Source organism: Seriola lalandi, unplaced genomic scaffold (assembly GCF_002814215.2).
Source record: "Seriola lalandi dorsalis isolate HSWRI2012SDOR001 ecotype SW California unplaced genomic scaffold, Sedor1 jcf7180002054942, whole genome shotgun sequence".
In the NCBI taxonomy this organism is placed as follows: domain Eukaryota; kingdom Metazoa; phylum Chordata; class Actinopteri; order Carangiformes; family Carangidae; genus Seriola; species Seriola lalandi.
In genome coordinates this window covers 1,583,569-1,608,449 of record NW_019525493.1, presented here as the reverse complement: position 1 = coordinate 1,608,449, position 24,881 = coordinate 1,583,569, and the positions used below count along the sequence as shown (strand labels likewise).

General features: G+C 40.9%; 1 protein-coding gene across 1 annotated transcript in view; it reads right to left on the bottom strand.

Annotated features, from left to right (window-relative positions):
* evla (Enah/Vasp-like a) overlaps positions 1–19,175 on the bottom strand; it is a 27,273-nt gene extending 8,098 nt beyond the window's left edge. The window contains exons 1-4 of the mRNA XM_023393805.2: positions 19,050–19,175; positions 6,740–6,908; positions 5,502–5,682; positions 223–361 (exon numbers count right to left, since the gene is read on the bottom strand). Of these exons, the coding sequence (XP_023249573.2) occupies positions 223–361; positions 5,502–5,682; positions 6,740–6,908; positions 19,050–19,138 (578 nt within the window). The 5' untranslated portion in view covers positions 19,139–19,175. The remainder of the gene's footprint in view (positions 1–222; positions 362–5,501; positions 5,683–6,739; positions 6,909–19,049) is intronic.
* Between the last annotated feature and the right edge of the window lie 5,706 nt (positions 19,176–24,881).

Sequence of the window (24,881 nt, the reverse complement as noted above, 5' to 3'; positions counted from 1 at the left end):
CAAGTATTGTATTTATAGCTAAAGCCTGGTAGAGCTTATTCCTATCATATAAATGAGCCACATCATTGTACTAGACGACATGTTTCCATGTGCACTTTTAAATCTACCACTGTCTGTAAATACATACCAGAGCAGCAAATGTGTATAAATCCACCTATTTACCAGAACTGGGTTCATCTGCTCTATCGACAGTAAAAAAAACAACTTTATGCTTTTAAATATTTTGTTCCACATGCTTGTGTTTTGATTTTCTGACTGCTTCGTTTATGGTCTTGTATCCGGCAGAGCGGATCGCAATTGTACCTCCTCTGTGCCTCACTTTCCTCTGAGGAGGGCCCATTTTGGCGCTGGACAACTGGACCTGCAAGACACAAGGGGAGAAAAAAAAAAATCAGCCGCATAAAAACAAAAATTAGTACGGGCGATTCATCTGCAGCTCATCTTTTTGATGATTGCAACAAAGGCTAAAACGCACGTCGGCTTTTACAGCTGTAGACACCATTAGAAACAGGAATATGTGCATGACCCAACATCAAAATACAATATATGGCCAAAAGTATCTGTATAACTTATTTGGCTGGACTGGCTCTTTACTCGCTGCTTGTGTCGTCTGTTTTCCCCCTCATCCTTCTTCTTCCTTGTTGCAGATCTGTCTTCATCCTCTCTAGCCTCTGACCTACCTCTCTTCTTCAGTCTTCTCATCTGCTCTGTCCCTTTGTTTCCCTTATTCTTGTTCTCCCTCTTCTTAGATCATCCTCCTTCGCTAAAAGGATTGGCTCCTGATGACCAGTGTCTGCTTTTCCTCTTTCCCCCCCATGTTTTTGTCCTTTTTTTAATGCAACTTTTGTTCTGCTGTAATTGCCCCAGACTGTTGAAACGTGTATTTGTTTCCTAAATAGTTCCTCATAGTATTCAGAGCGGGTCTAAACAAAAAAACAAACCTGCTTACCCTGAATTAAAAGTTGTTTTTATTTAAAATATGTTTGTGCAACACCAGTAATTACAATTTCATCTGCAAACAAGTCCTAAAAATTATAATCACGTTAAACAAAACACACCCAGTAGTGAGTGCAGGAAGAGAAGCTGTGTTTACTAAATGAGCACACAGCAGCAGGCATCATGTGAGGATGTGAGGTACTGTGACTTTGTCCCCGGGAGCCAACAAGCTGTTTATAATGTAATTTGCTCAACATGTTGCCAGCCACAGGAATTTCAACTGTAAACCACAACAGGAAAGGAACCGGAGAGAGTGGAATAAACAGCAGCACTGACAATTTCACAGAAAAACATCTAAATATAAAATAGCTCCTCAAGCAAACAAATGAAAAGATATTGAACATATTCTAATGGGGTTAAGAGTACATGAATATATGGGAGTGGTGTGAGCCTTCAAAGCCTGTCAATAAAAGATCATTCTTCAGTGTTTAAGTCACTATGTCAACAGTGTTTAATGACGTTACCTCCACACAGGCAACAGGTTAACAGCTGGTGCTGAATGTTAAATAATCAACATCAGTCACATGATCATCTCAGTTTAGCACCTGGCTTGTTGACCAACTACAGTCAGTCTTCAGACATCCCCCCCCCCACAACAATTCTGGGGTGGCTATTAACAGGAAGCATCAGGGAGAGCACTTATCACATATCACCAGAATACCAGTCATTAAACTTCAGCGCCCACTGTGACATCAAGATCAACCATGGGTGATATTTCTGTTCCCTGTGTCTGGAGCATGGGGTGGCGGGCGGGCGGGCGGGCGGGGCGGTGGGGGCTGTCAATATGAGGCAGAGCTGCAGTTTGAAAAGCACAGAGGACTGAAAGTGATGATTTTAACTACATTGCATTGATTTATTTAATTTTTTAAACCAAATTGAACATATGGTTTTCACTTGAGTCTTTTGTATGAAATGTGTCCTTCTGACTGTCAGCTAGAGCTTAGAGCTTTCCATTAAAATATTATGCTATTACCTGAAATGCTTATTTCCTCTTATTTACTTACTATTATGTGCCATCAAACTTCAAATCAAATCAGACAACCCCACTTTTTCTGATGACACCTTTCTTACAAAAGTGTTTTGCAGGTGACTGACATGCTAATAATAAGAAAATTGTTATATTATGCATTATATTAACTGTAATTTTGTTTCTCCATATTACTATTTTTCTACTGTCATTTCTTCCAAATGCACATATCGCATTTTTGTCGAGGAAGAGGGATCACTCCTGTGTTACTCTTCCTGAGGTTTCCTTTCATTTTTTCCTCTCCATAAAACTGACTTGACTTGGTGATTACTGTCATCTGGCAGTAAGTTAATGCGCTTGGAAAAAGAAGCTTTCACTTGCTGAAAATGACACACCTCACTTTCTTTCGTTGTGCTGCAGAGTAAAGAAGCGACGCCTTGAAGATGTCTTGTTTCCCTCGCTCCCTCACACTCCCTTGAACTCTGCTTGTTAGCTCATGGCAATTATGTGCTCTGCTGGCAAAGCTGCAGATTAAATTTAGCAAATATTCTGAGAGTTAAAAACAAAGAAACTCTCGCTCTCTGCAAGAAGACAGGATACGGAGGTAATAAACCAGTTTGCTTTGATCCGGCCTAATTAGGCATTTTAGAGCTGCACTGCTGATATAGAATAGGATGCTAAGAGGAAGTTGACGGTGACAGTAGAAATACCACCTGACAACATTTTCTTGCAGATACTTAATGTCTATATCAAGCTACAGATACCTTGAAAATATTAGATGCTACATCCACCTGCTGCGTATCTGCTCCACCTTCCAACAAGTGCAGTATGTATCCTCTCACATTAGACTTCAGGGATTCAGTCTTTCAACATAACCTGAGGCTTTTCATCATCACTTTACTTCACATCTTAATGAGGCAGATGTAAAGGAAACAATTATCACCCTGCGTTTTGCATGTGTATCCATGCATATGCATATGCATTTCCCCTGCTAACATGGCGCATGGTATATAGCTCTGGCTGTTGCCACGGTGAAGGTCAAGGAAGAACAGTAAGCCCTGGGGATGAGAGGGCCTGATCAGACTTGAAAGCATTTTATTTGGAGCTCAGGAGACCATTGTGAGTGTGAGTGTGTGTGTGTGTGTGTATGTGAGATGTCTTAATGTGATCAAAGAAAAAAATCAATTTTTTTTCCTGATTGTACTCTGCCATTCTTTCACTACATTAAAAGATCATGAATAACAAACATCTGCCTCCATAAAAGTATCAGCAAAGAGACTGAAACAGACAGAAGGACACAATCGATTCACTGCCTTCACCTTAAAATGACCCGTCTCTAAGTCTTTTATTAGACTTTTATTATGGTTTGCACTCTTCTGTATCATCCCCTGATGTTTTTCCAAAATTGGTAATGGGGCCTTCCAGTTTAGGATTATAGTTTACTACTTCACATCATTTAAGTCTCCTAGTCTGAACAGATAGCTGTTGAGCTGTACAAAACATTTTCAGGCTGTCCTCCCTTCCTGGCAGATTCGTGCAATAAACTCTTACAAAAAATAAAAAACATGTTCTCTACCATGCTGTTTGGGGTGAGTAGAAGGAAAAGCAACTTAGATGTCCTTAGGTTGCCACTTATGATTATTTCCATTATTGATCAAACCGCTGATTATTTTTTTCAAGAGTTCAAGTTTCACAGTTTTTGCTTGCTACTGAAACAATTTATTCATTTATCAAACTAGTTGTAGATTATTTTTCTGCTGATCAACTAAACATCTAATTAATTAATTTAGTAATAATTTCAGCTCTGTGATGTTTATAATGTCATTCCCAGCAATGACTGATATGCAGTGCTTTGGCAGACTAACAGCAGCAACAAAGCAAAGTAACAAACTGTCTTAGTGAGGAAATGGCTGAAGCTCAGCTTCCCTCCATGTGCCAAGCAGTCTGTTACCATGGAAAACATGCATGGCCAGTGGACATATTTCTCTACAGCACAACACTTACTGAGGATGATGATGGCTGAAGAAACCCGTCTGAGGACACCAGGTGAAATCTCTGGAGTCAACATAGTGAGAAACTTCACTTAACTGCCCAGTGTACTAGAGAGCAAATAAGACTTCTTTCAACAAGAAACAGCGTAAACAACATGGTAGAGTGAGTAAGGAGGTGTTTACCATGAACAGAGACACTTTTGCCTGGCATGAGGAGCCCCATGATCCCACATCCAAACGTACCCAAAAAAAGGAGGGCTGCCATGTGAGCACAGTGGGGTACGACATTAAGGCTCCATATGGGATATTTTAGCCGCCAATAGGAGAGTCACAAGGATGAGATGGGATGACACCGCAGTTAAACACTCACAGATATTCTCACACACGACTTATAAGTAGCTTGTAACCAGAGCTGGTCAGAAGCTATTTGGTAAACTAAGAGTAGATGTGAGTTAGACTTCAAGTACACTTCAGGACTCCAACAGAATTTATTCACTGTTCAAGTGGGAAAAATCATAAAGAACTGCACCTCTGCTGACCTGAACACACGTCTCTAACAATGCTGCTTCCCTGCTATACAGAGTTATTATGTTTCACTTTGAAAACCTGTGGTGAATAACGCAACAGTAACGCTTTAAATAGGGCTAATGTGAGCTAACCGCAACATCCCTGGTTTGATTCCAGCTGCAGACATTTGATGCATGTCAAACATCCCTCTCTCTCTCTCTCTCTCTCTCTCTCTCTCTCTACTCATTCCCTATTCTGTCTCTAAACTCAATCAGCTGTCCAGTAAAGGTGAAAATACAAAGAAAAAAAAATCTTTAAATGAGGATAATATAACACATTCCCAGTCAGCAACCAACCACTCCTGATATTGTTGTTATTGTTTGGTTTACTGAGCAGAGTGTAGCTGCAGTACATGTTATCAACCAGCAGAGGGTAGTACAGCTTAGTTTAGTGGTTACACTTCATAGGCTTTGAATTCTGCGTCTGACTAAATGTGAACATATAGTATAATCAACAATTCACATTATTGTTTATTGCTTGAATGTCTTCTCATTCATGTTCAACATACTTCTGCTGTAGTTATTACAGTTTACATCCTGTTTAAAACAGTACGGTTTGATCAGAAAATATCAGTTAAACTGTGTCCACGTAGTCACACTTATCTGGATTGTTTAATTGTGGTTACCTGACATTCTTTTGAGAGCAAAATAAGATTTAAATTGATCACAGATGACAACCGAAGACAGTCTGTTGTAATTTGAACTGAAATCCGTTTAAAGCTCCGACTGGAAAACATCAGCAGGTTTCCAACTCAAGCTAACGATTGAAAAACTTCCATCCCCCTTTCTCTGTGGAGACGAACTGTTCAACGTGACTCACTGAAACATTCAGAAAATGTCTTAGAATTACCCGATGGCCTGCCAAGAAGTCAAATACAAATCAAGACATCAATGCCTGGAGCAAAATGGTGAGTGAATTTTTAATAGGATAGATTAAAATAATAATAAGATGCATTTATTCCACATATCATGAATCCTTACCTCCGCTGTCAGGTGAGCTGAGGACATTGAGGGCGAACAACATGGCGTTGGAGAAGGTGGTGGCCTCCTCCTTACTGGCAAAGTTCAGCCCATAGACTTGGCGAGCGTCACGCCACTGATGGAAGGTTGGAGTGGCCTGATTGTATTTCAGGCCTTTCACTATGGAGTAGTTGATCACCACCTTCAATGGAAGAAAGAAAAACAAAGCTGTGAATTAAAATGTTATGTAGATTTGATAATGTGAAAATCACAAAGGAAGACATGGCGGTTAAGTATGGACAACTGTTGATCAAGTATTTCACCCCAGTGTTCATCAACAGCTGGTGTTGAAGGAGTGGAAGGAGATTCTTGCTCATTTTCTCCCCCACATTTTACCAGCTGCTTGGGGATTTGACTCCAGCGTCCCTCTGCTTCACTGCACGATTTTCTAACCTCTACAGAACCAGCAAATGTACAATAAGGACAAACTCAAGCTACAATAATGGTATTATTTTCTTGTTGCTTGTGGATAAATGACAAAAGTGTCGACTTTGAAAGTGAGAGATTTTTTCAGATGTCTCAACCATGAACAACTGGCATCATGTTTTGGAGTCGAACCAAGTCCATCAAAGAGACAGGGTTTACTCTAAGATCGTCATGTCGCATCATATTTGACTAAATTCAAGACATAAGATGAAGAAACACATTTCTGTAGTTAAAAACCCCTAAAAAGACATGAGCTATAATATAATATATACCTCAAAAAAGTTTGCATTTTGAGCAAAGACACAGCTGTTAATTTGTCTCATTGTCTTATTTCTAATGCTGCCTTCATGTCATATCGGAGCTATCATAATTACGAGTTCTTGATGATGCTCTCAAGTTAACAAGGGAATCTTCGCCATCTCCAACATCCATCTCATGCGACATGAACGTGGCATAAGCACCAGGTGTGTGACAGTCCTCAAAAGTCATTATGGGAAATGTAGGAAGTCACTTAGTGAAGAGGATCAGACAGGCAGGCGGTGTGAGAGAAGCATAGTATGGACAGTTAACTATAGTAATGCTTTATCACAGAATTCATCGATCCTGGAGACTATAAAGCATCACAGATGTGTGATCTGTGAACATGTGTCTGATGGAGGAGTAAGGAGATTATACGAGGACTGCTATATATAAATTTGGAGATTCAGATTTCTGAGGTCTTTAGAAATGTTCACCAATGTGTGTAATCCCGACTATGTCCTTGCGTCCCTCACCTGCTGGTCCTGCAGTTTGACGCCCACCACTCTGAAGGTGTTGTTGGCAGTGTTGTGGTAGATGTTGATGCGGCTGAAGCCCTGCTGCCCAGGCTTGATGGGCACCCACTTCTTACTGGCGTCATCGTAAACCATCACAGAGGCCCGCGCCTGGCAGATACTCTGTTCACTGGAGACAGAAAGAAGGAAAGAGAAAGTACATGTTAACGTTTGATGGGGAGACGGATATAGAGAAGCCAGTCAATGTAGTTCTTTCATGTGTCACATATGGGAATTTAGTGGTTAGTAACAAATAATTTTGTCTTCATTCAACACCCTATTTCATGTGTCTTAGCCAAAGAAGATGCAAAACAGTAGTTGTGTGCAGAGTCCTATATTTAGACCTGGTGCCAGATAACAGATTCAGTGAAGAAAAAAAAATCGAAAATATCTAGACAGTCGATCAAAGCTCCTACAACTCTGAGTGAAAAGAAAGAAGCAACGTTCAGACCTCACCCTTTGCCGCAGAAGCCCAGATTTCAAAACCCAGAGAAGCCCGAAAGCTCAACCTCAGTATATCATGTTTTAGATTCTGAAAAAGGAATAATGACAGAAGCCCTTCACAAGAAACCAAGTCGAGCGATGAAAGCTAATGGAACAGAAAATAACTGGAAAGTGGGCAGGACTGGGCTCTCTAAATGGTAGAGGATACTGGATCATACAGATGCTTCACTGCACTGTTACTTCTCATACTGTTAAATGTGATGGTGGTCAATAAATTAAAACCAATAAAAACAGAGTTACTGTGTAATTATCTGTTTAGCTGAGTGGTCTTTGGGGAGCCACACCTTTCTGCAGTTACCACTACACGCTGCCACTGCAGGAATCTGACAGCTTGTGCATACTGAGGAGACCGTGGGTTGCCATTTTTAAAAGCTATAAACAAGACCTCAAACTAAAACTCAACGCTGGTAAATTCCCCTTTTCCCCCGTGGTCTTTACTGTGGTGTGGTTGCATCATTATAGCACACGAAGAAACGTGTATAGGCATCAGTGCAGAAGGGTGTGTGTGATGTGTTGGCTAATGATACAGTGTGCTAAAAACGCAAGTGTTTGATCAGGAAGCGTATCGCCAGCTGGAGACTCGTTTGGAAACAAGCAAGTGAAAAGTTACACATCACGCACGTGCACGCCACATGAATTAACCACAAAAAAAAAAACACATTTGGCTCGTGTGGCTTCATCACATCACAAATCACATCACAAAATGACCAAGAGATACAGCTTGAGCTTATAAAAGTTTAGAACAAGCCATATGTGTTATGTGTGACAACTGTTGTAACCTTAGTGCCATATGTGCCCGAAGGTGTTAAAATAGCCTCAGTACAGAAACACATGACAAGAGGTGGAGAGGTGACGTTAACCAGCAGAACATGCGAAGTGACTAAATGCTTCTCTAATTTTCACTTTCAACACCTCAGAGACCGACTCTCTGGCACATTAGCGGTCTGAAGGTGTGAGGGCCAAGAAAAGCAAACCAAGGAGCATTGATGATGTGCTCGCTGACTGTCAGTGCATTAACTGCCATAATATCTGTAATAGTTCATACGTAGACAACATGAAAAGAAAGTAAAAGCACAAGTAAACAGAGTCATCTGGAAAAAGAGCCGGAGTATAAGAGTGCATCTGCACAAAATCTTTTAGGGCTGCAACTTCAAATGACTTTTATTATCTGCCACTTATTTTCTTGATTAACAATTGATCATTTAATCTACGAAATGCCAGAAAGTAGTGAAAAACACTCGTCACAGTCTCACACCCCAAGTGGCATCTTCCAACGTTCTTGATTTGTCTGATAAACATTTAAACAGATATTTAATTTACTATCAAACATAACAAAGAAAAGCAGCAAATCCTTAAATTTAAGAAGCTGTAACTCACTGTCACTTGACATTTTTGCTCTAAAAATATTTAAAAATTAACCAATTATTAAAATAGCTGTCGATTAATTTTCCTTTGACTGACTAACCCATAAATCAACTTCTTGTTGCAGCTTCAAAATTTACAATTTCAAATTACTGTTCCAGTTTTCTTGAGATTTGATACATTTTCAAAAAAGATATTGAGTGCACAAGAATCGCCTTAAGTCACATTTTAGATCCATTATTACATCAAATTTTACAGAATAATAATTGAGACTTTAGATTGATACACAGGAGATTGGCCTGAGCCAAACAAAGTAAGAAAGTGAGTATGAAAAAAGTTAGAAAAAATGCCAGGAACGTAAAGTGTGAGGAATTGTTGCATTATCTAGACTACTGGAAAAAGCCTGAAATGAATGAGATTACACCGTGTATTTCTATACCGCTAGCAATTTAGCACAATTACATTAACAACAAAAATGGCAGGAGGAAGCAGATATATAAATTGGCCGATACATGAGGTTGGACTGTGACTTACTTCCAAGGCCCTGAGGACGCTAGTAACATTTAAATGCCAACATGTGACCCCCCCACCCCCTTCGATGTGCAGCTCTGTAGGAGGAACACAGCATGACACCTGAGAGACCCCCCCCCCCGGACTGCACCAACACATGGTTACATTTCAGTTGCACTTCATCGTTGCATCTCCATCTTCTCCAATTGAAAGCTTTTTATTAAAGATGAGGCTTTAAGGGAGTGACGCAGACTCGTCCTGTTGGTTTTTGATCATTTCAAGTACTCACTCTTGCAAAATAATAATGTGCATTTTGGTTGAATTTCTGTAACCCATCAATTCGACAAAATAACTGAATATCAAACATACTTTCATTTTCAGGCTTTTATCTAAAAATCATTGTTTCACACGACAGCTGTATATGGATGTTTACTTCCATGCAACAATATTAGAAAGTCTTAGTATAAACTGCACAGTGACAGTACGTCACATCGTTCCAAAGGGAGAAGCGTTTAAAGCCTGTTTGACAGATGAATTTCACCAACAACTCCCACGATTACAACCACCCTTCCTCTGTCAAACATCCATTACTCCGCACTGCACAACTGCTGTCGAGTTAACCAGCAGCAACATCCTATCGAAGATATCAAAACACAAATTATTCACAACAATTTTGCAACTTGACTAGTTAGTCAAACCACAGAATGACACAGAGATGACTTGGCTCAGTCTCATGTTTGGATGTTGCAAGCAGGCAGAAGTAAAACAAAAGTGTGATGCTGGAAGCTGCAGGACAAACAGGAACTTCAAAATCAAACAGGAAACACATTTGTCATTAACACAAACAGATCTGGATGTGAAGTTCCTCAAATACATTCAAATATAGCACAGGATCCAAACCGGACGACTCACTCCAAGTAAAATCTGAAATTCCATCTGATGGCTCTGATACAGATGCAAAAAATTCAACCGTAACCTTGTGTAAATGTCATCTTACTGCTTATATATCAAAATGAAGAAAAACAAACAAAAAATTGTCCTTTTCAGTGGAAAATAATAATGAATTTCATCACTGATAAGACAGGGGGGAGGACAGAGCAGAGTGAAAAGTTCATTGCCTCTAAATCTGGGGAGAAGCTCCTCTGCTACATGCAAAACCATGAGGGATAACTGCAGACATCATGTTTCTTACATCTCTAAATAAGTTAAACAGACTCTCTAATCACATAACAGACACTTCTCTCCACTTCAGAGACCCGGCAGACCACCAGATTCTCACTGGGAAAAGAAGGGGGGGAGGTGGCTGCATCTCTGTGTTGGATCCTCTTACAAAAACAGGCCCTATTTCTGGAGCAGTTTGGGCCAGAGGGATGGAGTGCCTCGAGCCTGATGCTGACGGTTTCAGTTCTCTTCAAGCAGTCAGAAATAAAGAGGACGTCTCGTCTACTCTTTCTTACAACACATTGCTCAGTCAACACATCATGAGATGATGAGCAAAAAAAAAAAAAAAAGGCAAAAGAGGAAGATGATCTGACTTAGAAAGTTTTTGTTCATTAGTTTCTTTGATTGAGCACTTAACTAGACCTTCACAGAGCAGCTCAGCTAATTAAAAAACAAAAACAAAAACAAAGGTGACAGTGTGCTAAATGCTTGTGTGTGTGATGTCGTTACTGAGGGAGGCGGCTTCTCTCTACATCACATGACAGAGACAAGGCACAGTAAGGCACATGATAGCTGCTTAACATCACAGCTGCTTCTACCAACAGGAAAATCCAGAGGCCTTTTTCTGCTCAAATGCTTGTTACTTGATGGATTTTCAGCCATAAAAAAAAAGTGTGACCGAGTAGAAAGATGAGGAGCGGCAAAGAACACAGGCTGACTGTGTTTGTGTTGAACGCAGCGCAGGCGATGTGGCATAATCTGAAAAAAAGGTCAGCTTGTTGAAAATGCCAATCAGTGACATTAAAGTAACACGATGAATCAAACTGCACGGTGTTCAGAGCAGGAAAACGCAAAACAGGAAGAACTGAAGGTCAAACTGAAGCAATAGTAAACATTATTTTATAGTTTATTTGAATTAAAAAGAATAAAAATTTCAGAGTCAAAGTTAATGAGCAAGATCTTATGTAGCTAATTGGCACTTCAGCTCCTCCTACACTGATAAAGAGTCAAATAAAATAAGAGGATGTCAGTGGAAGACCATACAGAAATTCACCCCTGTTCTGATCATTTCAATAAACACAATATTACACAACATTATTATTGCTAACATGTTAGCAAACAGTTGCTATCGTGGAGCAACATCAGCATTCATTTGGAGTCGTGTTTCTGGCCACTCAGTGAACAGTCCAATACTCCTTTTATCTCTGTATCAGGATATTTCTGACTGATCATTTGGGCAGTTTCCCACTTTCGCTCCAGTCCTCTGAGGGTTTAAGCCTGCTGGTATTTTCCCTCCTGTGTATTCTACATACTACATCTTTAAAAATGCATAAGCAATTATCTACTACCAGCTCATGAATAAAAAAATAAATACTTTACGTTTCTGACACTGCATTGACAGGGTAATGAGACGAGCACAAATATTAAAAGTGTTGTTTTGAAGGCCTGTCGCCCAAAACTAATTTTTTGCCATTAGCTGACAATATATTTGTGTTGGTGAAGTGAAAACACATGTACTCTGAATGTGAAGTACTAGTCTGGTTCTTTCTTGGAAAAAAGGATCAACTTGACTTGATTTGGCCAACAGCCCCTGTCTGAGCACTTCATCTTGTTTTTGCTGGACTAAGAAGATTTCTCAGTGAAGGCTGAATAAAATTCCCCTCAAAAAGGCAGCCTGGAAAGGGTGAGAAGAAAAAAGACAAAGAGTACAGAGCCTAGGGTGAGAAAGAGATGAATAGACGGCAAAGAGAAAAACAAGAGCAGAGAGGATATGAAGGCTTCTGCCACACTGAGCGCTTCCTCATGTCAAATAAGCCTCATAGGCGAGTGCTGAAAAGGAGGCCACATTCCCAGGCTTTTGAATTAAGTAAGGCACTTCCCAGCACACATGGTTAGACATATGTGCCCCCCACCCCCTCCTCCAAACAAATCCTATACATGCACACTTTGAGTGTCATGGCTGTGTTTTTTCCTTCCAGATGAGTCCATTAGCAGAAATTTCAGTGCTGGAAGAAATTACGCCTGAATCTGTCCCAGTCCAGAAAACAACAGCGTACACATGATGGGTTGTGTGTCCATATCAGGAACTTCATAGGTTTGTGTGAGATTCAGCAGCTTCATGATTAGATCACTGGATGTATTTAGGCTGGGAAAGTGTGTCCTTGGCATACTGTGGGAGTAGGTCGGGTGGTGGGGTGTACGAGGCGTTCTCTCTGGGTCGCACCCGAGGGCAGAGCTTCTGTTATCATGGCAATAAACTTTTGTTGCTGGGGTAATTGTTTCATCCTGCTGGTTCACAGTGGAAGGCACCCGAACAGACCCGAACAAATGATGAGTCATTCAACACAGCCCCGCACGGCCGGCTCATGGCAGCAGCTCAGATTTGTCAGGCCTTTGTTTGTGTCATGAAACTAAATGTTAAAAACACGACCAAAGGCTGAAGCTTCACACAAGTACGCCGTCAGCAGAGACACAGTCCTGATGAACCATGGATACAAAAGCAGTGTGGCACTGTATTACACGTCAAAGCTACAAGGAGTTCTCGAGAAAGTTGAGTTTTTGGAGAGTTTCCTTGAATAGTGCAGTTAGCCTGGCTTAGTTCAACTACAGGATGTTTATGTGGTCATGTAGCAGCTCCACTCAAACATCATGAACTACTTTCCAAAGATGGATGGCTGACTGAATAAACTACACATTGCCATTTCTTTAGTATTTTCTGGGGAATTTTATGGCTTTATTAGAGCTTTGACAGAGAATGATGCAATAAAAGGTCACCAACTGACTCGAACTGGAAACATTCATTCTTCACGACCTGAACCTGTAGGCCTATTAATAGTTGACAATTGTTCATTACTAAAGCTATAAGCTATCAAAAGTCCCATCCATTTCCTGCTTGAACCTGCACAGCAGCAGTAAAGTTCAGTAAAGTTACTGTTGTGATAACTATTTTTCAAGAATGAATGCACGGATGATTACTTTTAGGATAATTAAGGATTGGGATAATTTAGGATAATTAGTTATCATGACAAGCTGCGTTTTTCTACTACAGCTGCTGCTTTATCCAACAGACACCCAGCTAAACTAGGTTAATCTAACAGCTTCATTTACAAACTTCATAAAAGCAGAAAAGAAGCTTTCCTGAGTTCATTTGGCGCTGCAGGATCTGAGTGAGAAAATACAGGTGGTGACCAGACTCAGGGCTGTCTCTCTGCCCCCGGTCTTTCATGTCTCTGTTAATGCTCAACTGGATCATAAAGGCTAAACTGATGCCTAAAATAATGAAAGGAGACCAGACAGCTTAATGGATGCAAACAGAAAATCCAAATCATTACCCGATTGTTTGCAGCATCTTAGAGGCGCAGCAGTTGATCTGCACAGCTGGTTACGACATGATTTATCCAATTAATCAGTTCATTTCATGCTAATTAACTACCATGAAAAATCGTCACCTCCTGTACAACGAAGACCAGCTGTGAGAGAAGAAAGCATCCAGAGAGGCTTCCTGTGCAGTAGGACTGATAATTACGCTGTTTTATGCATATCAGGTTGGTGCTGTATGCTAATGTGGGTGTACAGTCAGTGTCAGGGAGGGTTTATAAATCAATTCAGGGGATGTCTAATAAATAATCTTCTGGTAGACAGGGTTTAACTCAGTAGAGGAATATGCTGCTCTAACTATGTCTCGTCTTGAGTGGTGAGAGACTCCAAGCTATGTCTACACCAACTTAATACATTTAAATCTGTAAAATAAGCATGTTCTAAATTATCCATCCTGTTTGTGTTTATGCTGGACAGAAGGAGAGGTGTGGACAGGCCAAATAACCCACCAGACAACTGTGAAATATAAAACACAGTTACATTCAAACGCTACTTCAACTCTGCCCCGTGTTGTGATGTGCTGCGACTCTTCTTTCAAACAGGAACAGAAATACATAATTATACACCCACACACAGTACATTATGGTACCCATACTGTGCATACACCCAAAATAACAGTCGCTGATATTTTTAGTGAGGGCCAGCTTAGGGCAACAGAAACAGACACACACAGATTGGTTACTGCGTATGGATTCAGTTAGTTGTCTGTTATTATTATGCTCACCATGAGGATTAAAGCCTCCAGGGTTCACTAGGTATTTTGGGGCAGGGCACAGCCACCGCCCGTGTATAGCATGAGTGGGAGTGTATATATATTTACAGTATGGATGGCTGTGTGTTCGAGTGGGTGTGGGGGTCCAGCTGACAAGAAGGAAGAGGTCTGTCTGACTGACTGGATTACAGACAGGGCCTGGCAGGCAGCTCATTACCTCACTGCAGTCTTAAATCTAAATTAACCAGGACTTAACTCTCGTACAAGACCTCTAATCTGCTCCACGGGGGAAAGTACTGTTCACGGGCACACGGAGGGAAAGAGGCCTGCGGGAACTAAAAACAGCACACATCAACTTTATAGTTGAGAAACAGTGTGAAGCCTGGTGATTTGTAAGTGAGCAAACGAAGCACAGCTAGCTTATCTGAAAGAAACAGCGAGATATGTGATGGATGCCAGATTTCAGGGATTGTAGAAATGTTGCCACAGGTGATGTAACACTGCTGCTGTACTTCTATATGGTATACAGTAATTGAAAAGTGTCAAATAAAGCCATATAGATGTTGAAGTCCTCTTGTTCTGTACATTTTTTTTATGCGTGTCAAGTGAGTTTTGGTATAGGTTTGGTCAGTCCACCTATTTGACCCAGAAATATCTCAACAACTATAGAGTACTATTCTTAATGTTCCCCTCAGGATGAAGTGTAAAAACTAAACTGGTGAGCCCTCAACATTTTTTCTAGCCTCAACATCTGGTAAAAAGTCCAATCAGTCTCAGCTGTACTGTTGCCAAGCTAGCTTTAGCATTTTGCTAAAAAAAAAAAAAACCCACTGCTGTGCCAAAGTACAGCATTATAGAGCTGATAGCACGATAGCCGTGTTAAAACAAAGACCTTGAAGTGTCACTAGCTGCATTTAAAAAGGTGACCCTCAAAGACTTCCTGTGGCGTTCAATGTGATGGGTTATTTAGCCGTGCCAAATGCAATTTAATCTGCTATTTATATATTGAGATAGCTACTTGTAACCTAGAAGATGATCTTAAATAAGTAATATTATTATGCTTTCATCAACTCAGCTTTTTAAAACCTACAGTTACATTTTGGGAAATACAACTTATTTGCTTTCTTGCAGAGGGTTAGACGAGAAGCTTGATACCGTAATTCTTTCTTTGTCTATATGATAAATATCTAGAGCTGGAAACAGCAGGGAACAGCTAACCAGGCTCTGTCTGCAGTAAACAGAATCTGTCTACCAGCAGCTCCAAAGCTCACTAATTAACGTGTTGTATCATTTCTTTAATCTGTACAAAGAAACTGGGGTGTAAAAACGAGTTCATAGTTTTATGGTGGGGGTGGGGACTAATTCTTGATCGCAGTGGCGGAGCCAGACAATTTTCATAGCTGTGGTCAGGTTGAGGCCATTACTCACTTAAGGGTGGCACAGGAATTAGACTCTTATTCAGTTTTTTCTGCGAGGTATGGCACTGTACTGAGGTTATTTTGTGGTCAGAAAATGAAAGTGTGTATCCAAAATAAGCCCCTGATAGTTTGTGAATGTGCACACAATAAGAGACAAACAGTGCCATTTTCTTTTCTTCTTTTTATTATTTCTATTAATAACATTATTTGCAGCTTTCAGTGTTTTTGTGGCCTGTACATGAACCTTTGCTTTGCAGAGTTTGGTTCCTTTGTTCCTGTTCTTACTTTCATCTAATACATTTTAGCGTTGCCGTTTACAGAGCCACCCCGCCGACCACAGGGCGGGCCGTGTCACAACAAATCGGACTTAACAACATGTAAACACCAGTGATCCAGCTGGCCAAAGCTGCTGTACCATGCATCAAACTTAATTATGATTGACAGCTACCCAGCACCACAGTGGGATCATCATAGCATTATCCATCATTAATTAATATTCATGACATAGCCTGTCAAACGTTATACAACAACAAATCAGCCATAAACATGAACATACAGTCAGAATGCAGTTCACTCACCCTCAAAGGCAAAACCACTTACTGCATGTTAAATACAGTATCAACTCACACTGCAGATTTTCAGCTGCCAATACTCAATAAAAAGATGCAGGGTTGCACTTTTTCCTGAAACTGCACCAAAGGCCTATTTTTCTGTCATATTCAGCCAAACTCAACTTTGTATTCCTCCTGTATGTATGACTATGTATGAGAGCTGCTCTGAAGCATATTACTACTGAACACAGAATATGGTTTCATCGTAATCGTGATTAAGACCACAAAAATGAGGATTTGAAGACTTTAAAACTAAGCTTACATGGCATAAAAATATCTCCTTCTCCTCCACTAATGCATCACAGTGCCACTAACAACAAGACTGTTATACTGGCACAGAGCAACTCACATTCTCATAATCTATAGTGTCAAAGCCTCAGTGTCCCCGATCCATAATGTTGTCCAGATTGTGACCACTGGACCATAGTGTGTTTAGCTAACCCCTGCCCTGCTGATACACAAAGTACAGTGCAATAGTGCAGAATGGGCTACAATTAAGCCCCAAATGGGGGATAGAGAGAGAGAGAGAGAGAGAGAGAGAGACAGAGAGAGAGAGAGAGAGAGAGAGAGAGAGAGAGAGCGCTGAGTACTACGGTCTTAATGGCATTAATGCAAACCACATTAATGTGCTTATGTTCTTAGCTAAATGTCCCGGTTGTTGTGTGCAAAAAGCTGAGTCTCAAGCCATGATGTATCAGTTTGCTGCGCTGCTACTTTTAATTCACACACAGCACAGTGGCAGTGAATGCATGAATTATATTCTGTATTTTCTTAACTGTGTTATTTGTATGTGTTGCAGTTCCCTGCACTGTACGTAGGAATTACGTGTTAATGGCTCTGTGCTCCGCTGGCACCAAAATAACTACTAACTAACTAATAACTAAGAATGTGAAAATTGTTCATTTCATTCAACAAACTCGCATGAAACATGAAAGGTCAGCCATATCCATATTGCTTAATATCATCATTCTGATTCTCCATATCATAATTATACTACTGTAACTTGTTTCCACTCTGAATGAGGGCAATTTTTTCAGTATATGCAATTTCATATTGCAGTATTGTCATATAGTAACAGTTTGTCAAATGTATGTTTATGAATGAAATAACCAGACAGGAATGTCTGTTAAATAAATATCAAATCAAGAAAGTGAATTATATTGAGGCAAAAATCATATAAAATCCAGTCGTGTATATCCAAAAACGTTAATGTGTGTGTTCCACAGAACATCAAATATGTTTCATCACTTCTATCATTGCAAGGTATTGTTATTATTGCCCACTCTTAGTCTGTGTATATGGCATCTATTGCATGTCTGTCCATCCTTCTGCTGCTGCTGCTCCTGTTTTTTCTAATCCAAAGCAATATATCCCATTAATAATTCTTGTTCTATTCTTTGAAAAAAAAAAAGAGCTATATATATATATATATATATATATATATATATATATATGAAGAATTAATAAGGATTATTTCTAAAATCTACAAAACAATTGAACGCTATATTTAAATTTAGTGTAATTGATTGTATCTGATGGGCAGACAGGTCTTGTGTCCCTCATACTGAATGGTCCAGGTCAGTTTTAAGCAGCAGCTGTACACACTGTAGACATAAAACCTCATTGTCCTTTATTTTTAAATCAACCCCCCCCCCCCCTTTTCTTCTTCCTCGCCCTCATGATAAGACAGCCAACCGAGCTGTTTGATCCTACACTTCTCATCTGGGACAACAGCAGTGACAAAACCTCCCTATCCTCTCTCTCTCTCTCTCTCCATCTTCCCTTCCCTCTAGCCTCCATCATCCCCTCTGCCAGCAGAAGATAGAGAGAGAAAAAGAGAAGGGCACTGGCCCAGAAAGTTGCCGTTTTAGCCAGAAGCCATGCTGTCTTCAATACTTGTGTGAATTAAACATGTATGGAGCCCTTACAGAGCCCTGCTATTCTGAGACGCCCTATGCGAGGCTGCCGAGTGTTTAGAATAAAGAAGACGCTCGCTGTAGTGTTCACACTGTGGCCTGCATCTCTTCTGGCAGCATCGCTGGCTTTTACTGAAAAGATGCGACCAGGCAGGAGAGAAAAGGAAAAAAATACAAAAAAATAAAATAAAAAAAGGATCATTCAAACAGATCAGAGTCAAAACTTCTTCAAGACACTTTTATCCACTACATAATAAGGAAGTGCTGTTTTGTTTGCAGTTTTGTGCCAAATCAAATTATTTGCACAATAACTAATCCAAGTCCAATCCTCAATTCTGTGTCTATATGAGAGTTTGTTGAAGCCAGATTAAGATTACAGATTAGTATTTTAGCTCTGATTAAAAATACAGCAGGGATAGATTTGCCTGTCTGTGCTGCTGGAGTATCACAACACTTTCTCTGCACACAATAATCGAGACCCGGTTGACCGGACTACCACACATCAAGTGCACAAAATCTGTAACACGACAATCACCCAAAAATGTTTTAATTTCTCTCTGCTTTCAGTTTACTTCCTTTGCCTTTGACATTGAACTTCTATCATTCATCACTGACATGTATTTGAAGTAAAAATGATCTCACACACACACACACACACACACACACACACACACTGCCAAACAAAGTGTCGGTACAAACCTGGCAGCGATGTGGCTGTAAAACAATCCTGAGTCACTGACACTCTGAGGGAGGCAGTAACGCAGCACTTGGAGCCGATGTATGTCCATTTTGTCAAGAGAAAAAGCAACAACAGCAGCAGCAGCAGCAGCAGCAGTTTATGACACAAACTCCCTCCTGTGCTGCTCCATTACCTTAAAACAGTTGCTCATTAAAAGCAGTTTAATCCTTCTGCTGAGAGCCTGTGACATAAACTACAAAGAGTGACTGCTGAACAAAAAAAAAAAAAAACCCCACAAAACATCCACCTAAAAATGAAACGAGATTTAAAAACATCCACCGGCTCTGCATCCACTGTGATGATCTGTCCAGCAACAAAGAGATGACTGACGGACAGACTGGCAGAGATGAAGTCATTGATCAGCCTGCTGTCTGACCGCATAACAGATGAGCATGTGCTTATGTGTGTGTGTGTGTGTGTGTGTGTGTGTCACTGAACCCCTGTCCTATTGTCATACTGTTAACCCAAGGGAGATTACCTCATATCCGTCTCAACCAGCTTCAACCCCCCCCCCCCCACACACACACACACACTACAGTTTAGTGAGTGTATTTACATGGATGTGTCTGGGGTGGGGTGTTGTTGGGGTTGCTGCTGTTAAACCCCCCCCCCCCCCCCCCAAATCCAGCCTGCTGTTGCCATAGCCACCCAGCATTAGGCAGAGGCTGAATGAACAACCAGCGGTCCATACTGTGGTCAGCACCGATTGACTCAGGTGCCCTCTGCCTCAGAGGACAAATGTAGCGGGTGAATCTACACCAACATGTACAACACACACTGACTGGAAGAGGTGTGCGTGCTGAATGTCCATTAACACCCACTGAGTAATTGACTGACTTTAACGCTCAATCAGAATTTGACGCACACCAGGGGCACTCTGCCAGTCATCATTCTGCCTGATCGTTGGTTTGGGTGGGGTGATGGTGGTGGGGGGGTGTATTTAAACTACAGCTAGACCGATACAGCGGCTGATATTAGCTGACAGCAAATACTGTATATTGGGATTGGTGAATATATCAGCTGATAAGTGACAAGAAACTGCAATACAGAAACGCCACAATATGTTTGTGGTATTTTAGAGACGGTGTCTCCCATAGTGACAAGTTTATATGGGTTATAAATTCAGCATAGTATGAATCTTAGTCACAGTTCTTAAAAGAAAATATAAAGGGATCTACTAAGGGATCTGTATCTATATTGATTATGTAAAAAAAAATTATAATTGGCCAATATATTGTTATTGGATTCTTTATGCTCCCAAATAACAGCATTGTTCATGGGTCAGGCTATTATCAAATCATGCATTGAATACACACGTGAAGAGTAACATACACACATTTTCTCTTTCTCTCACACGCACACACACGCAAAATCTCAGGACTGACAGTACTCCAGTGAGAGTACGACAGCATATTAGTCTTTGAACTTTGACCTCTCTGATCCTCTGGCCTCCGCTCTAATAGCTGACCTCATATGCCGCTCTGACAGCAAACTGCACAAACGACACAGACTCAAACCGCCGGAGGGGGGTGGCGGTGTCGTTGGTGGTGGTGGGGGACGACGACTGGGTACTGGGCATCAGAAAATGCCACTTGTGATTGGTTAAACAAGGGTCACAGTCCGCAGGGATTGGCTGAGCCGGAGCGCCAGTCTACAGCAATTCTTTTTTTTTTTTTTTTTTCGGGGCTCTCGGTGACGCCTGTGCCAAGCAGAATTACCCTTGGCTCGTCTGTGGCTCAGAGTGTCCAGCTGGAACTGCAGGACACTTCAGTGACAGGCCGGGCAAATGTTAACTAGCTCTATCTGTGACGGGAGAGGCCGTGTTGTGCCCTGAGGAGGTAACACCGTCTGCGCACTAACATTTGTGTAAGGACTACAGGCAACGGTAAACCGCTCCAGGGCAAGTGATCACATTCAGCATCTAACATGTGGTGGTAAAATGTGGATGTGACTCCTCTGTTTTCTCCATGACCCAGGGCAGCGAGTGATGCTTGCAAAAGACCTAAATGGTATGTTATAAGTAGTATGCTTAAAATTCATTGTTATTATGAGGCCTGTAATAAAATAATGGATAGACATTGGTATGAAAAACAAAATATATACAATAACAGAGGAAATGAAAATACTAAAAATTTGATTTTCAAAGATATAACTGACTTTTTTTGTTCCTGAGGAGGTCCTAAGAAATATTCCACTCTTTGTGAAAATACACACCAGTCCCAATGGAAGCTAGTCAAATGGTCTTGATGTTTTTCCTGGCTCTGATGGTGTTTTGTGTCAGCTGTTGAGATACCAAACACATACACATACACACAGCACTGCAACAGCACTGCATGTCTGAAATTTTTCTCAGAAAGACTTTACAGAACATTAGCTTGTGTTACGAACCAAACACATTTTCTCAGATATATTCTAAATATTCGGTTCTTGTGTGTCTGGCTGTTAAATGATTGACTTCGTCCATGAACTTTTGACACACAGAAAAGCTCATTCCTAGCGTGACTGCATTAGTTCAATTCCTCAATATTGACATTGTGATGGTATGTCGGGGCCCATTGTGTTCTGAGCAGGTAACACTTACTACAAACCTCCTGCTCTCTAGAAAGAAAAAGAAAGTTTGTCAGTGAAAGAACCAAAAAAAAACAAAACCAAAAAAAAACAAACCCTTCAAACCTACATCAGGTCACATTATAAGGTTTTGCATTACTTTCCTATAATATGTCATCTTCAAAATATTAATACTAATGTGGTTATGATGGCTCAGTAGATATTTATTGTTCATTACAGTCTATTAGCAATGCAACCTTTGTCTCATATCACAATATTAGTTATATATTGCTTTATAGCATCGTTTTATTGAATAACAGTATGAAGGACGGTTGATTAGAAAAGACTGTCTTAATACAAGGAGATTATTTATTTATTCATTGCATGTCTACAGCAAGCAGCAATCAGCATACTGACCCCCATAATGACATCACTTATTCATTACGTACCTCGATAGACGCCAGTTGGCCCTCCGGCTAATTGTCACATATAGTACAGTATGGATAGCAACCCCCCACTTCAACGCCACCCCTCCCCCACCTCTTCTGTCACTAATCCTGATCCTTAAAGGGAAACACTGCTTCCGTTTGGAGAAAATACTTCCTCGGATGTGTACATCAGACACATACAGACGAAAGACTGAACATCAGCCTGTTCATATCTGATATCATTCTGTGATTTCAGTCAGTGCAGAATTATACAAACCTGTAGCCTTAATATAGATAGATAGATAGATAGATAGATTTTTATTTATTTTATATATGAGCAGTGCCTCGTAAATAATGAACATACTGTGAGGGAGAAGCAGAGCGGTTTTCCCTCCGATGCACTGTACTTTACAGTAGATTACTGGAGTGCATGTGGTCAAGCGTAAACCTCTGATGTTATCCATTCTGCCCCACATCTGTATTTGAGCTTCAACGAATCACCATACCCCGCTGTAATCTGTCAGGGCCATATTATACAGAGACCCCTCTATCCTTGTATCATCTGGCTTTTGATAGTCCCACTCATTCAGCCATTCAGAGATTAACACTCCCTATCCCTTTCTTCCTGTCCTTCTCACACACACACATGTATACACACACAAATACACACACACACACACACACACGCAACGAGTCAGATGGGATCAATCTTGTGAACGAGCCAGAGCAGCTGAGCGGACACACCGACAGACACAGAGAAACTCATTCCTTCTTCCCAGGGAAAAAAACCCCCCAAAAAACAACCAATGACAGATTGCTAAAGGGTAACCAATCAGGCTAACAGCTGGCTACGGAGAAAAAACGCAGACAGACGAGTGGAAAGAACAAGACAGACAGACAAGAGAAAGTCAGCAACTCCTGGAGGAGACTTTCCTCTCCCGTTTTTTTTTCCTCGCTTTCTCTCCAACTCAAGCCAGTTGCATTATTCAGCAGCACGTAGAGCTGGAACAACATGGCTGAGAGGTACACACACAGAGAGAAACACAGCCTTTCTTGCAGATAAACAGTCCTACAAATGCTGTTTGAAGAACCACAGATTCTGCGGTCTGAAAGCTGAGCCAGGCTTTAAACAGAAACACTAGAGAGGGAAGGAGCAACACCATCGCCGCACACTCCGAAGACACTTTTACTCACACAAGCCCAGAGCACAAAAACTGAGACAGACAGAGAGAGAGAGAGGTGACGATGAGGAGCCTTACCCGAAATCGTCCAGGGAATACATGTCGCTGGAGAAGACGGCACGGTCCTCAAGCAAAGGATGAAAGCAGGTATAAAGGGGAGAGATTATGGAGGAGAGGGGGAAGTGTCAGCCTGAGAGGAGAGTGCGGTACACATGCTGGCCAACGCTGAAGCGAACGCAAACCTTTCCCCCCCCTTGTTCACATCCTGTTTGAAAGAGCCGCTACGCCAAGACAGCAGACATACAGTTAGACTGAGACACAGAGAGAGTAGGAGGGAAGGAGTGAGCCAGAGAGATGAGGAGTGTTGCAAAAGAGTAAGGGAATGTGTGAGAGAGAGAGAGAGAGAGACAGAGAGAGAGAGAGAGAACATGTGACCAGTGCAGACCAGTCACCTCTCTCTGCTTCAAGGATTTCAGTGCTGTCTTTTAACCTCAGAGGAATCATTTCCACTGGATGGAAATTACATGTTAGACTTTATGGGAAACAGGAGTGTTTCTACACCCGCCTTTCTTCAGCGTTTAAAATTCTGAAAAGCTTTTAATACATTTTACAGTAACTGAATGTTTTTTTAAAAAAAAAAAAGCAAAAAAAAAAAGCATGTCAGCCACAACCTTTAATCACCAATTAACTGGAGTGGGAAAAAAAACAGAAACACACCAGTTCATTAATTTAGAAACACACACGCAAACATTCCAGTTTAAAATCAGGCACACTGCAGGAACAGATGTAATGATTCGTTTTATATTCTAGCAACAAAGGTTTCATTCATCTGGTGCAGCATTTGTGGTTTCCTTGTGGCTTTATCAGAATTTGCCACTCGGATGGTCCATCTGGCCGAAGCAAACTTAGACTATTAAGCTTCTTTGGCACAGCGAGCTGAGGTGTGGGAAACAAACAAAGAGCGATCTAGTCCACGAAAAGATTAGGAGGCTTTGTGGGTTTTGAAAACAGTGAGAACTATGCGACAGAGCCCGGGTCTAAGGGTTTGTATGATATGGGCTACAGGAGTATGACGGCTTGTAAAGCTGCAGGAGCTAATGTATGTGATTGGCAAGGGTTAGAAGTAATAACTAGTGAGCTGACTCAGAGAGACAGGACATGTAGAACAATTCGAAAGCCTGAGAGAAATGAGCTCGCTGAGCTGTGAATGTTTTTTTTGCAATATGTGGTGGGGACATCTGATATGGACTGTTTGAACTCCATCAAGCCAAGATTCATCATCAAATCTCCAGTGACACAAAGCCTATGTGTGATGCATGTGATGTGCCAGGGAAGGGAAGGGGAGGAGCAGTCTATTCTATACTTCACATGTTAAAAAAAAAAGCAAACAGAATTTTTAATTTTATTTTTTCTGCTTTATTATCCTGGTAATCTCCATGTGACCCTTCAAATTAATCTCTGGACCACTTGAAGGGCCTGACCCAGTTGGGAAACACTGATCTAGAGAAATATGCACATATGAACTCTATAGTCTCTATTAATATTAAGTAATCACATGATCTTACTGTATTTTACCAGTCAGTTACTGCTGACACCTACAGGAGGCAGACAAAATAATGTCAGCACTTCTTAAAAA